Source organism: Palaemon carinicauda, chromosome 16 (genome assembly GCF_036898095.1).
Source record: "Palaemon carinicauda isolate YSFRI2023 chromosome 16, ASM3689809v2, whole genome shotgun sequence".
Classification (NCBI taxonomy): Eukaryota; Metazoa; Arthropoda; class Malacostraca; order Decapoda; family Palaemonidae; genus Palaemon; species Palaemon carinicauda.
Window position 1 is genome coordinate 1509563 of NC_090740.1, and position 15694 is coordinate 1525256.

General features: G+C 40.2%; 2 protein-coding genes across 3 annotated transcripts in view; one reads left to right on the forward strand and one right to left on the reverse strand.

The window, feature by feature from the left end:
* The window catches only part of LOC137655612 (uncharacterized), a 36592-nt gene extending 23213 nt beyond the window's left edge, over window positions 1-13379 (reverse strand). The window contains exons 1-4 of the mRNA XM_068389518.1: window positions 13260-13379; window positions 12350-12492; window positions 11120-11233; window positions 3641-3880 (exon numbers count right to left, since the gene is read on the reverse strand). Coding sequence (XP_068245619.1) covers window positions 3641-3880; window positions 11120-11233; window positions 12350-12445 — 450 coding nt within the window. The 5' untranslated portion in view covers window positions 12446-12492; window positions 13260-13379. The remainder of the gene's footprint in view (window positions 1-3640; window positions 3881-11119; window positions 11234-12349; window positions 12493-13259) is intronic.
* Window positions 1-15694, forward strand: part of LOC137655613 (serine-rich adhesin for platelets-like) — a 488048-nt gene that overhangs the window by 249535 nt on the left and 222819 nt on the right. The gene's annotated exons all lie outside the window — the stretch shown is intronic.

The following is a 15694-nucleotide window of genomic DNA, read 5'->3' on the forward strand; positions in this document are numbered from 1 at the left end:
CTTCTCCGCACGATACTCCTGCATTAAAGATGTTAACTGTGTCTGCATGGTCTGCAGCAAAGACCACTTAGGGTCTACAGTAGCAGGTGCGGCAACAGACGGTGTTACTGCCTGTTGCGGTACCGCTTTGCCTCTCTTAGGAGGTGAGCAGTCGTCGGAAGACTGCAGCGAGTCCGAACTGACCCAGTGGCTACAACTGGGCCGTTGGACTTGCGCGGAAGGGACCGACTTGCGCTTAATAAGCTGCGAGACCTTGGTCCATGGTTTCTTACGAGAAAGCTCTTCCGCAGACGAGAAGTAAATGGGCTCTCTCGTCTTTGTGTGGGTGGGGCGATCTTGGGTAGATACGCCCGAAACCACGGAGGGAAACGTCTGTTCGTTGATCAAGGCCTGACGAACCCATAAGTCGTTCGACATTACTTCTCCCCTGGGCTTGGGAGCGTGCAAGAGGTCCCGGACTAGGTGAACGACAGGCACGAACAGACGAACCCTTGGACGCAACACTGTAACACTTTGCGCATATCACTTTATCACTTCGATTTTCTGTTTTGCACTTATTTCACTGAAATCGAAACTTTTACTGATTTCTACCTGAAACACGCAATTCTACCCTTCATTAAAAGGTAGTAATTGCGAAAACAGTCGTATAATGCAGCTCATTAATACTAGCAAAAACAGAAAACATATATAAAGATAAAGAATTCAGTGGCTGGGAAAGAGACTAAACACTAGTTCAAATAAACTACGTTTACAAACTCTCACCGCACATAGCCTGGGGACAAGAATAAAACCCTAGAAACATTTTACCTTCTTCCCCGTACAGCGACTAGGGAGGAGAGTAACACGAGAACAACGTTACCCGCTTGAACGGAACGTTTTTTCCTCCTCTCTCTCCCTCCGTCTCTATCTCTCTCTCTCTTTCTCTCTTGATTTCGCACCTGAGAGAAGAGCCCAATTATATATCGTCAAAAAAACATGTTATTTGGCTAAAGGGAAAAAAAAAAAAAAAAAAACTGAAAGGTTTTCCAAATAAAAAGTTCCTTTAATTTAGAATTTAAACCATTTAAGTTAAGAAAGAATGAACGAAACGTCAGAATCGATTTACTCTTACTGCAAAGTGAAACCGTGATACACTCTCTCTCTATCGTAACGATAGAGCGCATGTTGAACGTCCTGAACGTCAACAACTGCGTAGTCTAAAAAAACTAAACGTTAGTTCATCTTTGAAAACAGTACGAAGACTATCAAAGAAATTCTTTCATAAAACATTAAATTTAAAAAGTTTTAAATTCCTTAAAGGCTAAATACGATATAACGGGCTCAACGTTGATTAACTTCGGTTCCAAGTTAGGACCGCCTACTATCAGGAAAGGTCGCATATAAACAAAACATAAAAATTTATTTTTATATGTTTATAATAAATGGAAAGTTAATCGAAGAGGCCTAATAAAGGCGGAGAGATATAAAATATATAGATCTATAACGTGTTAAGCAAAATTACTAAAAACCTAAACACACTTCCGTCTAAGGGAAGGGTCGGCCATTTAAAAGTGAAAGAGAGTCCATACTCTCTTTGTCACCATAATTAAATCTATCCAAAACGAGTTCAAGTTTTGAGATGAAGATAAAACCCCTGCATAGCGAAAGCTCAAAACTAGAATAGTGTACTTCACCAAATAGTTGTGAAACCAAATCCAGTTAGTAACAGCGTATTTAGTAGGTCTTGCCAGTGGCACGACAGAGAGAAAATTGGTTCTGTGTTGACATGGAGTACTTGAGTACCTGCTTGACAGATGGCGCAGTTGATGTACACCCCCACCTGTGTAGCGATCGCTGGCGTATTTTGTCCTTAGGTTTTTCTGTCGGGCAGCAGAGCTGACAGCTTATATGATCACCGGCTAAGTTTAATATTGAAAAAGGGCTTTTTTCATTTCATCAGCTACTTAATTACATCTTTATAAATGATGAATAGGGATTTTTATGATTATACAACACATGCTGTTTAATAAATTCTCTTCAAATGTAAAGGAACTTAGCATTGTATAGCTATATAAGCTGTTTCAAGACATTTCTTTGCATATAATGGAATGGGGAATTGTATGAGGATTGAGGTAAGGCAACTGGACAAAGAACGTATTGTTTCCACATAGCACGGCTAAATCATAAGGAACAAATTATTAGAAATATTTGCTCTCCATACAGATGATAATTGGGCTGTAAAGAAAGTAGTAAAGTCGAGGGTTATAGTATGTCTTCAACTCTGTGGTGTACCAGTGTCTAGTAATTAAAGAAGATTAATCACATTCACAATTTCTAAACAATCAGTATCGCTAATTACTGGTGCCCAAATTGTTTATCGGTCCAACCCTAAAAATCAACGGCTGTTCCAACTTCTGCTAAAAGCATCTCCTATTCTAAAGGACAATAAGTTTGTTTTCACAGTGGAACAAATTTATACAGAAATACCGCATAGAAATACCAAACCCTACTTTGTTAACTGGTTGCGAGAGGCCCAACATAATTCAATTTTCGACATACTGTAGGTTTGATTTTCCCCTATAAAGAGACTTATACCTTTCGTATACAATACATGTACTGAATAATAAAAACATACCTACAATATGCCATCATTTCATAAAAAACAGATAAGTACATTACCAAGCTTTCTTGTGAAGTACAGTAATTTACTTCATTGTTACAGTTAGTGGCTGAGGCCAACGTAAGGTCAGGTAAAGTAGTGTAACATAGACTTTATTTTTACTATTCAATATTTACTCAAGTACGACGTAAAGGTGGAACTCAAGTATGCCAAACTGACAAAAAGAGCGGTATCACTATGCAGTACTGTACAACAACGACAACAAATGCAGCTGTTTCTAGTCCAGTGCAGGACAAAGGCCTCAGACATCCTTATTCATATGTGCGGTTTGGCCCATTTTCATCACCCCGTTGGCCAGTACGAATTGATGATGGTGGGAGACTTTATAGTCTCATTGCTCACCGAAAACCAACCAATACTCGATTCTTTTTTAATGAGGTGCATTTGCGCTGACTCGCAGCGGTGCCCTTTTAGCTTGGAAAAGTTTCCTGCTATCTGATCGGTTAGAATTATCTTGTCCAACGAATCAGCGATCAGGAAAATTTTCCGAGCTAATAGGGCACCCCTGCGAGTCGGTGTAAATATGCCTCACTAAAAAGAATTGACTATAGTATGGGTGGCCCTGACTAGAACAGCTTTTGTGACCTTGGCGATACACAAACCTTTTCACCACGTTAACATTTTTACCCCCAAAAGACGTACTGGTACGTTTCTCAAAACCCATCCCTTTACCCCCATGGACGTACTGGTACGTCCTTGCAAAAAAATGCTATAAATTTTTTTTTTTATATTTTTGATAATTTTTTGAAAAAATTCAGGCATTTTCCAAGAGAATGAGACCAACCTGACCTCTCTATGACAAACATTAAGGCTGTTGGAGCAATTTAGAAAAAAAATATACTGCAAAATGTGCTGGGAAAAAAATAACCCCCTGGGGGTTAAGAGTTGGAAATTTCCAAAGAGCCAGGGGGTAAAAGGGTTAAGTTATCCCCACTCAGAAAGGGTACAGTAATGAACAGTAAAATTAAGAATTAGGCTTACATTTCTTAGCTTTGATATAGAAACTGGCAACTCTGTGATGTTGTTATGAGCAATGTTGAGGGTGTGAAGCTGAGGGAGTCGAACAACAGTCTCCGGTAGTGTTTTCAGCCGGTTATACGAACAATCCAGTTCTCTCAGGTGGAGGAGCAGATTGAAACTCTGAGGGAAACTGGTAATTTGATTGTGGCTGATGTTCAAGACACGAAGGTGGGGAACGTGAAGACTCAGTTCTTCTGGGATCTGAAAAAAAATAAGAAATAAACCAAACTTTATGTAGTACAGTAGTTACAGAACAATATTACATCTTCACAGCCTGAAAATTTGACAATTTGCTTCTCAATTGGTGGTCCATGGTCCAATGGTCCACAGGATGTCCACTATCATTTGGTAATAAACATGTTATTTTCATTAGTAAAATAAATTTTTGAATATACTTACCCGATAATCATGTAGCTGTCAACTCCGTTGCCCGACAGAATTCTACGGAAGGGATACGCCAGCGATCGCTATACAAGAGGGGGGTGTACTCACAAGCGCCACCTGTGGCCAGGTACTGCAGTACTTCTTGTTGACACCACCTCAATTTTTCCTCGGTCCACTGGTTCTATGGGGAGGAAGGGTGGGTCAATTAAATCATGATTATCGGGTAAGTATATTCAAATATTTATTTTACTAATGAAAATAACATTTTTCAATATTAATCTTACCCGATAATCATGTAGCTGATTCACACCCAGGGAGGTGGGTGAAAACCAGTGTACATGTATATCAAGAAGCTAAGTATCCCGTATTTCATATTATCAGTTATTCAAAATAACAATGAAATTATAAGTACCTGGTAAGGAAGTCGACTTGAGCCATTACTCTGCCTTAAATAAGTTCGTCTTCCTTACTGAGCGCAGCGTTCCTCTTAGGAGGCTGAACAACTCTAAGGTGCTGAAGTATCAAGGGCTGCAACCCATACTAAAGGACCTCATCACAACCTTTAACCTCGGCGCTTCTCAAGAAAGAATTGACCACCCGCCAAATCAACAAGGATGTGGAAGGCTTCTTAGCCGACCGTACAACCCATAAAAAGTATTCAAGAGAAAGGTTAAAAGGTTATGGGATTATGGGAATGTAGTGGCTGAGCCCTCGCCTACTACTGCATTCGTTGCTACGAATGGTCCCAGGGTGTAGCAGTACTCGTAAAGAGACTGGACATCTTTGAGATAGAATGATGCGAACACTGACTTGCTTCTCCAATAGGTTGCATCCATAACACTCTGCAGAGAACGGTTCTGTTTGAAGGCCACTGAAGTAGCCACAGCTCCCACTTCATGTGTCCTTACCTTCAGCAAAGCAAGGTCTTCTTCCTTCAGATGAGAAAGTGCTTCCCTAATCAGAAGCCTGAATAGTAAGAAACTGAGTTCTTAGACCTTGGAAAAGAAGGTTTCTTGATAGCACACCATAAGGCTTCTGATTGTCCTCGTAAAGGTTAAGACCTTTTTAGATAGTACCTAAGAGCTCTAACTGGGCAAAGTACTCTCTCCAGTTCATTCCCCACCAAGTTGGACAGGCTTGGGATCTCGAACGACTTAGGCCAAGGACGTGAAGGAAGCTCGTTTAGCAAAAACCGAGCTGCAAGGAACATGTAGCCGTTTCAGATGTGAAAACAATGATCCTGCTGAAGGCGTGGATCTCACTTACTCTTTTAGCTGTTGTCAAGCACACGAGGAAAAGAGTTTTTAATGTGAGGTCCTAAAAAGAGGCTGATTGGAGAGGTTCAAATCTTGATGACATAAGGAACCTTAGGACCACGTCTAGATTCCAGCCTGGAGTGGACAACCGACGTTCCTTTGAGGTCTCAAAAGACCTAGGGAGGTCCTGTAGATCTTTGTTGGTGGAAAGATCCAAGCCTCTGTGGCGGAAAACCGCTGCCAACATACTTCTGTAACCCTTGATCGTAGGAGCTGAAAGGGATCTTACTTTCCTTAGATGTAACAGGAAGTCAGCAATCTGGGTTACAGTGGTACTGGTTGAGGAAAATGCATTGGTCTTGTACCAGCTACGGAAGACTTCTTCTTGAGACTGATAGATTCTGAGAGTGGATGTTCTCCTTGCTCTGGCAATCGCTCTGGCTGCCTCCTTCGAAAAGCCCCTAGCTCTTGAGAGTCTTTCGAAAGTCTGAAGGCAGTCAGACGAAGAGCGTGGAGGTTTGGGTGTACCTTCTTTACGTGAGGTTGACGTAGAAGGTTCACTCCTAGAGGAAGAGTCCTGGGAATGTCGACCAGCCATTGCAGTACCTCTATGAACCATTCTCTCGCGGGCCAGAGCGGAGCCAACCAACGTCAGCCGTGTCCCTTTGCGAGAGGAGAACTTCTGAAGTACCCTGTTGACAATCTTGAACGGCGGGAATGCATACAGGTCGAGATGGGACCAATCCAGCAGAAAAGCATCCACGTGAACTGCTGCTGGGTCTGGAATCGGAGAACAATACAACAGGAGTCTCTAGGTTATCGAGGTAGCGAACAGATCTATGGTTGGCTGACCCCACAGGGCCCAAAGTCTGCTGCAAACATTCTTGTGAAGGGTCCACTCTGTGGGGATGACCTGACCCTTCCGGCTGAGGCGATCTGCCATGACATTCATGCCGCCCTGAATGAACCTCGTTACCAGCGTGAGCTTTCGATCTTTTGACCAGATGAGGAGGTCCCTTGCGATCTAGAACAACTTCCACGAAAGAGTCCCTCCCTGCTTGAAGATGTAAGCCAGGGCTGTGGTGTTGTCAGAGTCCACCTCCACCACCTTGTTAAGCTGGAGGGACTTGAAGTTTATCAAGGCCAGAAGAACCGCCAACAACTCCTTGCAATTGATGTGAAGTGTCCTTTGCTCCTGATTCCATGTTCCCGAGCATTCCTGTCCGTCCAAAGTCGCACCCCAGCCCGTGTCTGATGCGTCCGAGAGGAGACGGCGGTCGGGTTTCTGAACAGCCAAAGGTAGACTTCCTTGAGAAGAAAGCTGTTCTTACACCACGCGAGAGAAGACCTCCTCTCTTCGGAAACAGGAACTGAGACCGTCTCTAGCGTCATGTCCTTTATCCAGTGAGCAGCTAGATGATACTGAAGGGGGGGGGAGGTGGAGTCTCCCTAACACGATGAACAGGGCCAGCGATGAAAGTGTCCCTGTTAGACTCATCCACTACCTGACTGAGCATCGGTTCCTTCTCAGCATGCTCTGGATGCATTCTAGGGCTTGGAAGATCCTTGGGGCCGACGGAAAAGCCCGAAAAGCTCGACTCAGAAGATCCATACCCAGGTAGACAATGGTCTGGGATGGGACGAGTTGAGACTCCTCAAAATTGACCAGGAGGCCCAGTTCCTTGGTCAGATCCATAGTCCATCTGAGAATCTCCAGACAGCGACGACTTGTGGGAGCTCTTAAAAGCCAGTCGTCTGACGGAGCCGGACACAAGATCATGGTACTGCTGCACAGTCTGTGAACTGTCAACCATGGGGAAGCGAGGAAGTACAGTGACAACCCGAAGCTGTCTAGACTGTCTGGGTCGTACAGACAACTCCTTATCGGGTTGCTGAGGTTGCCGCACTGCGTCACAACAAGTCACTTCTGCTGGTTGTTGAACGTCTTCCCAGTGACACACTGACTCCGTAAACAAAAAATCCTCTAACAAGGACTAAGCTTGGACTGCATGTCTTGCAACACAGCTCAAGGTCTATGGGAGCAGGTGTGGTAACAGACGGGGTTAGCGACTGAAGTGGAACCATTACCTTCCCTGGAAGCATGTTATGCTTAAATAAAAGTCCATAGGAGGCTACACAGCTAAAGGCTCCTCTCCAAATGACAGAGTCCTCAAGGGAATATCAGAAGGAGGGAGAAAAGCACTTTCTCATCTACAGGGACCAAATCCGAGAAAAGCTAAGTTCTCTCAGTGAGGGTTTCACTGGTGCAAAAGCAGCAGACTAGAAGGCAACGTTATGAAACTGCTTGACAGTCTAGTGAGTTGGCAACAACCAAAGATGTGTGACTGAGAAGCATGCGGTAAGGTATGCAGAGCATGCTGTATGCAGAGCATGCTGTATGTAGAGCATGCTGTAAGGTAAGCAGAGCATATTGCATGGCGTGTAACATTTCTCAGAAATTCCATGACCAGTGCTAGATTGAGTAATATCAGTAATATCGCATTACTGTCCATTGAAAGTGCACGTGCCGAGGGAATTGATTTAGACTGTTTTGTTGATGAATGATAGCCGGCATGATAATCGTAGAATTAAGCTGCACTAAATATACGCACTATAATCTACTTCACCTCAGGAAAGGGAAACTCACCCTGTTGGCAACACTGCATTACTTCATGCATGCTTGCATGGGGTTTTAATATCAACATAATATTTACATTACATTCATAACTCATGATTCATTTTTGTTTTGAAGATATTTTTGCCATATTTTGCGATTTTGTTAAAAATATATTGCAAGGAATACATATATATTTTTTTATTTAAGTAATACGAATAACCTCCATTATCATAATGTTTGTGTTAGGCATACATGTATATGATTACAAATGCAAGTTATGAAAGTAATGAGGTGTTATTATTGTCATTTGTTATTTCAAAGTTGAATGGGAAGAGGCTCAAGTTGAGGAGAAAGTGGCAGATGCATGCGTTGAGGTGGCTGACTCATAGCATGAGGTTCCTGCCTCAAGAGTTGCGCTTGCCTCAAGGGTTGAGGTGGCTGCGCAGAGAGAGGCTCTTGACTCACGAGTTGAGGTTCTTGAGGTGTGAGCTGCGAGAGTTGAGGTAGCGGCTGCGCAGAACGCAGTTCCTGTCTCACGAGTTGAGGTTCCTGAGGAGCTAGCCTCAAGAGTTGAGGCTCTCGCCTTGAGGAAAGTTGAGGTAGCACCTGCGAGAGCTGAGGTGGCTGCCTCAAGGATGGTAGAGGTTGTCGTACCTCAAGAGGTTGTTGCCTCGAAGATGGTCTAACTGCAAGAAAATCTTGCCTCAAGGCATAAGACTCCTGCTCCCATTGTTGAGGTTGCCTTAAGGAAGGTTGAGGTTGCTGCACAACGCTGGTAACTGGCAACTCCGAACGCGGTAAGGTAGCTTGAGGAACCTCAACTTCGTACGCCTGGCAGACTGGACTGCGGTGAGGCGGAGCGCTCGCAGGAGGAGGTGTAACCTTCTCAGCCTGAAACTCACGCATTAAGACCGCAAGCTGCGACTGCATGGACTGCAGCAAAGTCATCTTGGGATCAACAGACGATAAGGTCTGTTGAGGCAAAGCCTTAACAGAAGATGAGGTCTGTTGAGGCATCGCCTTACCTCTCTTAGGAGGTGTGCAGTCACCTGATGACTGCGGAGAGTCAGAGCTAACCCAATGACTGCATCCGGGTTGTTGAACTCTAGAGGTCTGGACTTTACGTTTAAGAGGTCTTGAGACCTGAGTCCAGCGTTTTCTCCCCGAAATTTCTTCTGCAGACGAGCAAAATAAGGGCTCAATCGTCTGCGGGTGGGAGTGACGGTCTCTGTAAGACACGCCCGCAACCACCGAGGATACTTCTGTGCGCCGATCAAGGCCTGCCGAACCCTTTTGCCCTTCGACATTGCTTCTCCCCTGGGCTTGGGAGCTTGCAAGAGGTCCCGGACTGGGAGGACGACTGGCACGCACAGAAGTACCCTCACGCACAACACTGACACACTTTGCGCTAATCACTTATCACTTTTGATTTTCTGTTTGCACTTATTTCACTGAACTCGAAACTTTAAGTGGTTTGTACCTGAAACACGCAATTCTATCCTTCCTTAAAAGTTAGTAATTGCGAAAACAGAATTACAATGTAACAGAAAAATCTAATGAAAGATAAATAATTCAGTGGCTGGAAAGAGACTAAACACTAGATCAAATAAACTACGTTTAAAATCTCTCACCGCATAAAGCTTGAGAACAAGAATAAAACTCTAGAAACGTTTACCTTCTTCCCCTAAAGAGACTAGGGAGAAGAGCAAAAACGATAACAACGTTACTCGCTTGAACGAAACGTTTATCCAGCTCTCTCTCCCTCCGTCTCTATCTCTCTCTCTCTCTCTCTCTCTCTCTTGACTTAGAACCTGAGAGAAGAGCCCAATCATATATATCGTTAAAACATATTATTGTTAAAGGAAAAAAACTGAAATATTTCCCAAATAAAAAGTTCCTTTATTAGAATTAAAACCATTAAGCTAAGAAAGAATGAACAAAACGCTAGAAACGGTTACTCTTACTGCAACGTGACACCGTGAAAATTCTCTCTCTATCGTAACGATAGAGCGCAAGTTGAACGTTCTGAACGTCAACAACTGCAGAGACAAAACAAAACGTTAGTTCAACTTTGAAAACAGTACGAGACTATCAAAGAAATTCTTTCAAAAACATTAAAATAGCAAAATATGTTAACAGGTAAAACCGAAATGACGGGCTCAATTTTAATTAACTTCGGTACCAAGAAAAGACCGCCTACTATTAGGAAAGGTCGAATATAAACAAATATAAAAATTAATTTTAATAAGTTTATAATAAAAGGAAGTTAATCGAAGAGGCCTATAAAAGGCGGAGAGATATAAAATAAATCTATAACTTTTGTTAAGCAAAATTAAGAAAGAGAGTCTATACTCTCTTAGACACCAACACTTCCGTCTAAGGGAAGGGTCGGCCAAGTAAAAGTGAAAGAGAGTTCATACTCTCTTCGTCACCATAATTAATCAAATTAATTCCAAAAGCTAGCTAAGCTAATGATAAAACTTCCTGAATAGCGAAAGCTAAACTCTAGAGCAAATACATCACCAAATCGTGAGCAAAAAACTCCAGAATCAACACCGTATCCATGTAGGTCTAGCCGGAGGCACGACAGAGGAAAAATTGAGGTGGTGTCAACAAGAAGTACTGCAGTACCTGGCCACAGGTGGCGCTTGTGAGTACACCCCCCTCTTGTATAGCGATCGCTGGCGTATCCCTTCCGTAGAATTCTGTCGGGCAACGGAGTTGACAGCTACATGATTATCGGGTAAGATTAATATTGAAAATGGAAATATAGAAGGTGAATATAATTCATTGAATATTTAGTATGAAGAATTTCATCTTAATGATTAATTGGTCATTAATTTTCATATATCACTCCTATCTAATAAAAAAATTGGCAATCTTCAAGTAGTATCTGCTAAAGTAGTAGCATTTTGAGTCACTGAGTTTCTAGATGTATCCTTATTCAAAAATAGAATGGTCCAAGATACAATTTTAATTGAGCAGGTAGTATATGGTCAGATACAAGTTGAGAACCACTGATCTAATTAGTAAGTCTTACAATTAAATTGTAAAATGAGTGAATAATGTCAAAAGTATACTGCTGTATATACCTAACTTAATACTATAACATAATAATACAGCAAAGACCTTCAATATTTAAAAAAAAAAAAAAAAAAAAACATTATATTTCATGATTCTTACCTCACTTATAAAATTGAAGCTTGCGTTAACATTTTCATACATGGAAACAGTATTGTAATACATCTCCCACGGGAAAGCGAGCACACATCCTTCGATGAATTCTCCAGATACATGCTGGAATATACAGACAAAGATATGTTTTTTTCAGAACAACATTAATTTATTTTATAAAGTAATATTCAACACTAATACAAGAGGGCAAAACATAAATGGAAAATTTCATTGCTGTAAAGAATCAGAAAGCAAAGCAATCAATTCCCTCGTTACAATAAAAATTCTGGAAAGAAAATGAATAACAAATAATGTATAATAAACGGCACAAAACTACAAAGGTTTTGCAACAGAAGAAACGTTATTACAGTCAACCAGTAGTAAGTCATCACTGTAAGGCAAATCTTTAGCAGAAGCTAGCCAAGGGTTTAAAAACAAAGAGGTTAGACCAGCAATTACACTGGATAGGGCATCATTATCACCTAGCAATTTATTACTTATTAAAGGGAAGAGAAACGGTTCATTCTAAGAAAGACAAAAACTACTCCATATTGACTGTAAGGTAAGTTTTAAGCCCATAAATTTTGTTCCTAACATCTACTTGATAATCCCCTGCTCCACCACTTTTTTCTAATTTGTCGCTTTAATCAACTAGACTAGCTTCAACCAAACTTTCCCTGATTTACCATCTTTCCTCTTATTCTTAAAAGTCCCTATTACAGACCCTTTTAAGAACTAACTTGACATATTCAACTTTAAGCTTCTCTGCAAAAACCGTGCATTTTGAAGATCCATGTTTTAAATCATATAGCTTGTACTTATCCAAAACTAAAAGGTAATGTGAATCTTCACCTTATTCACAGAATATTTAGAGTACAAGCAAATTTTAAAACTAGCAAAATGAATAGCAGCATATTTTTTAAACTTCCGTGCATACTGTAAAAAGGGCATGAAATAACACTAAAACATTAGAATAGTGCTGCACGGAAGGTGGAACATCTATACAAACGAAGGACGAAAACAAATATGAAGGCACTCAATGCCAAAATTGTTTATCATACAGTGCCACAGCTGGCGCTGTCCTTTTGATATAGCCAATGACAAAAGTGGGTCAACTACCTGAGGAAGGCAGGTGAAGTCTCCCTCCCCATACCAGTTCCAGCTTGCATCTACCAGCACTCCTAATTACAAGAAAAAAAGTTTTTTTACTGTATTCACAGAGGAATAAATATTCTGTACCTTTAAATATTGCTGTGGATCAAGCCTGCACGATAAATCCAAGCTTCTGTCTCCTTCTGCCTCTTCTACGGCTTCTTTTACGCTTGAGTTACCCATTCTTTGCTCTTCTCAATAGCCACTAAGGTACATTTCACATCTCATCGCTGAAATAAAAAAAAAAAGCACTGCTTGAAAAAATACACAACAAAATATGTTAGATTGTACAAACCACATACATATTGAACAAAACTTATGCTAGTCCACACTTAACATAGGAAAACACATAGAGATTCAAATATAATAGTTCATGAATCTATCATAATAGAACGGCAGTAAAAGAATTGCCTGAACAAACACACCCACACTTTACAAATCTAAATATCATAAGGATAGAAAACCTCTGTAGGTAGGTAGTAGGTTGGCCAGGGCACCAGCCACCAGTAGAGATACTACCGCTAGAGAGTTATGGGGTCCTTTTTGACTGACCAGACAGTACTACATTGGAGCCTTATCTGTAGTTATAGTTCACTTTCCCTTTGCCTCAACATACAACGAATAATCTGGCATATTCTTAATAAATAGCATAAAGTATTTGTTTTTTCTGTTCAAAATATTGTTCCGTCCGTAACCATAATTTTACCGAAGCAATATGCATATTTACCAGACTTAATTTCCTTAAAATGCCGGTCTCTGTTACTCTAGAACAGTTGATTGCGAGACAAAGGGAAATACTAAATATATTTACTTGCATTTTAAGCTAGCAATGTAATATATTTACCAACATTTTAACAAAACGGATATGTCATACCGTATAGGCTATACAGCGTCTCGCTTGGCAAAGCAAAAGTTTACTTAACATAAAACTTGTTGCTTTACAAAAAGTTCAACAATAAGGTATTCTATCATAGGCATAATGTCAGTAGTATCTTACCAATATAATTTGAGCTCTGTTGTTAAAAGAATCATCTAAACACAATACTTCAATTCACAATATTTCGTTAAATGGACATTCGAGTGTCTCCCTTCGTAAGAAAGTCAACTGTCAACAAACTTCAGCCACTTGGCGATGTCAGCTGTCACTGATGTACTTATGTAAATAGATAGCTAACCTGTTTAACATAGGAGTAGATGGCCTCCATATTGGAAGGAGATTTTGATTTCTTTTGTTTTGATGAAGAAAATGATATTATGAAACATAAAATACAAATTTCTCTTAAAAGAAAAACATTTAATCAGATGGTCCTACCATTATTAACTTATGCATCAGAAACTTAGAGCCTTGTGACTCACCTACTAAACATGGGAGTAGATGGCCTTCATATTGGAAAGAGACTCTGACATCCTTCATCTTAATGCACAAAATAAGATTATGAAAATTAAAATGTTACTGTCTCTAAGAATATAATCATTTAATCAGAAATTCCTACCAGTTTTAACTTATGCATCAGAAACTTGGAGCCTTCCTAAAGCCTTAGAATATAAGCTAGTTACAACTCAAAGAGCAATGGAAAAGAATTATGATGGGAATAACACTAAGAGGCAGAAAAAGAGCATTATGGATACGAGAGAAAAGTAAAATAGAGGATACTCTAACATGTAAGAAAGAGAAATGGACATGGACAGAGCATATAATGAGAATGACAGATAACATGGACATTAAGAATAACAGAATGGGTCCCTAAAGATTGCAAAAGAAGTAGGGGAAGAAAGAGAAGACAATAGATGGGTGAACTAAGAAAGTTTTCAAGTGTGGACTGGCATAGGCAGACCATAAGCATACGGAAGTAGAATGACATGTCTGAGACATTTGTTCTGCAGTGGACTAGTAAGGCTGATGATGATGATGAATAAATGACCAAGTTTCAACAAGAAAAATATACCTTCACAACAACTTGTGAATTAAATCTTAAGTGTAACAATCTAAGGCTTGAAAGATTGGAAAATTAGGGAAGAAAAAGAAGAATGACATAAATAGTGCATATACAGAGGTGATAACTGATAAGTGTCAAGACAGATGGTGCAGGCACGTGTTGAGGGAAGTATGGAAGAAGATCGAGAGGGTGGCAGACAATTAGATGGCGAGATAATGTGAAGGATAATATGAAGAGGTTTGATAGAAGGCATTGGAGAAGGCGCATCAGGCAACCGACCCTTTAATGTGGGGAAAAGGGTGGGAAAGAAGAAGACTTCTAGGCTACAGTTGTATGTATGGAAAAAAAGATACGATAACTGTTTCTAAAACATTTTCTTTTCAGCAGCATTATCAAGAGAGTTTCTTGCTGAATAATTCTATTTCTAATATATTTGTAAAAGAGTATAAAATGAAATTCTTCAAATAAGTAATGGGATATAACAACTATGCTCATTTTTTTTAATGAGGCGCATTTGCACCGACTCGCAGCGGTGCCCTTTTAGTTCGGAAAAGTTTCCTGCTATCTGATTGGTTAGAATTATCTTGTCCAACCAATCAGCGATCAGGAAACTTTTCCGAGCTAAAGGGCACTCCTGCGAGTCAGTGCAAATCTGCCTCACTTAAAAAGAATTGACTATAGAACAACCTATTTTTTTTCAGTTGCACTTCGGGTAGATTAAAATAGAGTTACAGTAGTCAATCCTGGTAATAACACAATTAACTACAAGTGTTATTTACAGTATATTCAACCAGATATTTTATAACAAAAACAATGTTTTGAAGATGATAGCCAGTTATTTTTACAACATTGAGCACTGAGAGGCAAATTACAGTCAGGTGATACACCTAGATCACGATTTTTTTTCTTTCATCGGTACCAGGTTTTGATATTTATTTGGATGTCACCCAATTTTCTACCACCAGGCTTTAAATTGTTTTTATTTTAGTGAAGTTGTATACAGATATTAGGCATAATTATATACAAATATTCTACCAAAAAAATGTGGATATTTTTCATGTTATCTAGATTATTCTTTTTATCTATTTGGTTAACGATTATTTCACAAATCATAATAAACAGAGGAGCAACACTGATTAAGGCATCCCACCCTGAGAAAGGCTTACTCTTATACTAATCAAATTGAATTGGCTGCCTATTAAAGCTAAAATAGTTTAAGATATGTGCAATGACTTATCATATCAGAACCGGACATCCTATGAGAGAATTGGCACACGTCGTGTAGCCAACGAATCGTGTCGACACGAGTTTAAGAACAAATAGTTTCAAGTTATTGGAACCAAGATATATGTCTACACTGTTAAAAATGCCTTAAAAAACAGTAAATATCGTGGAATAAATGTTGCCAGACATGTACCGTTTTAAAACCGGATATATTGTTACTTGTTTTGGGTTTAAATCCAACCCTCCACTGAAGTCGAGTGAACTACTTCTC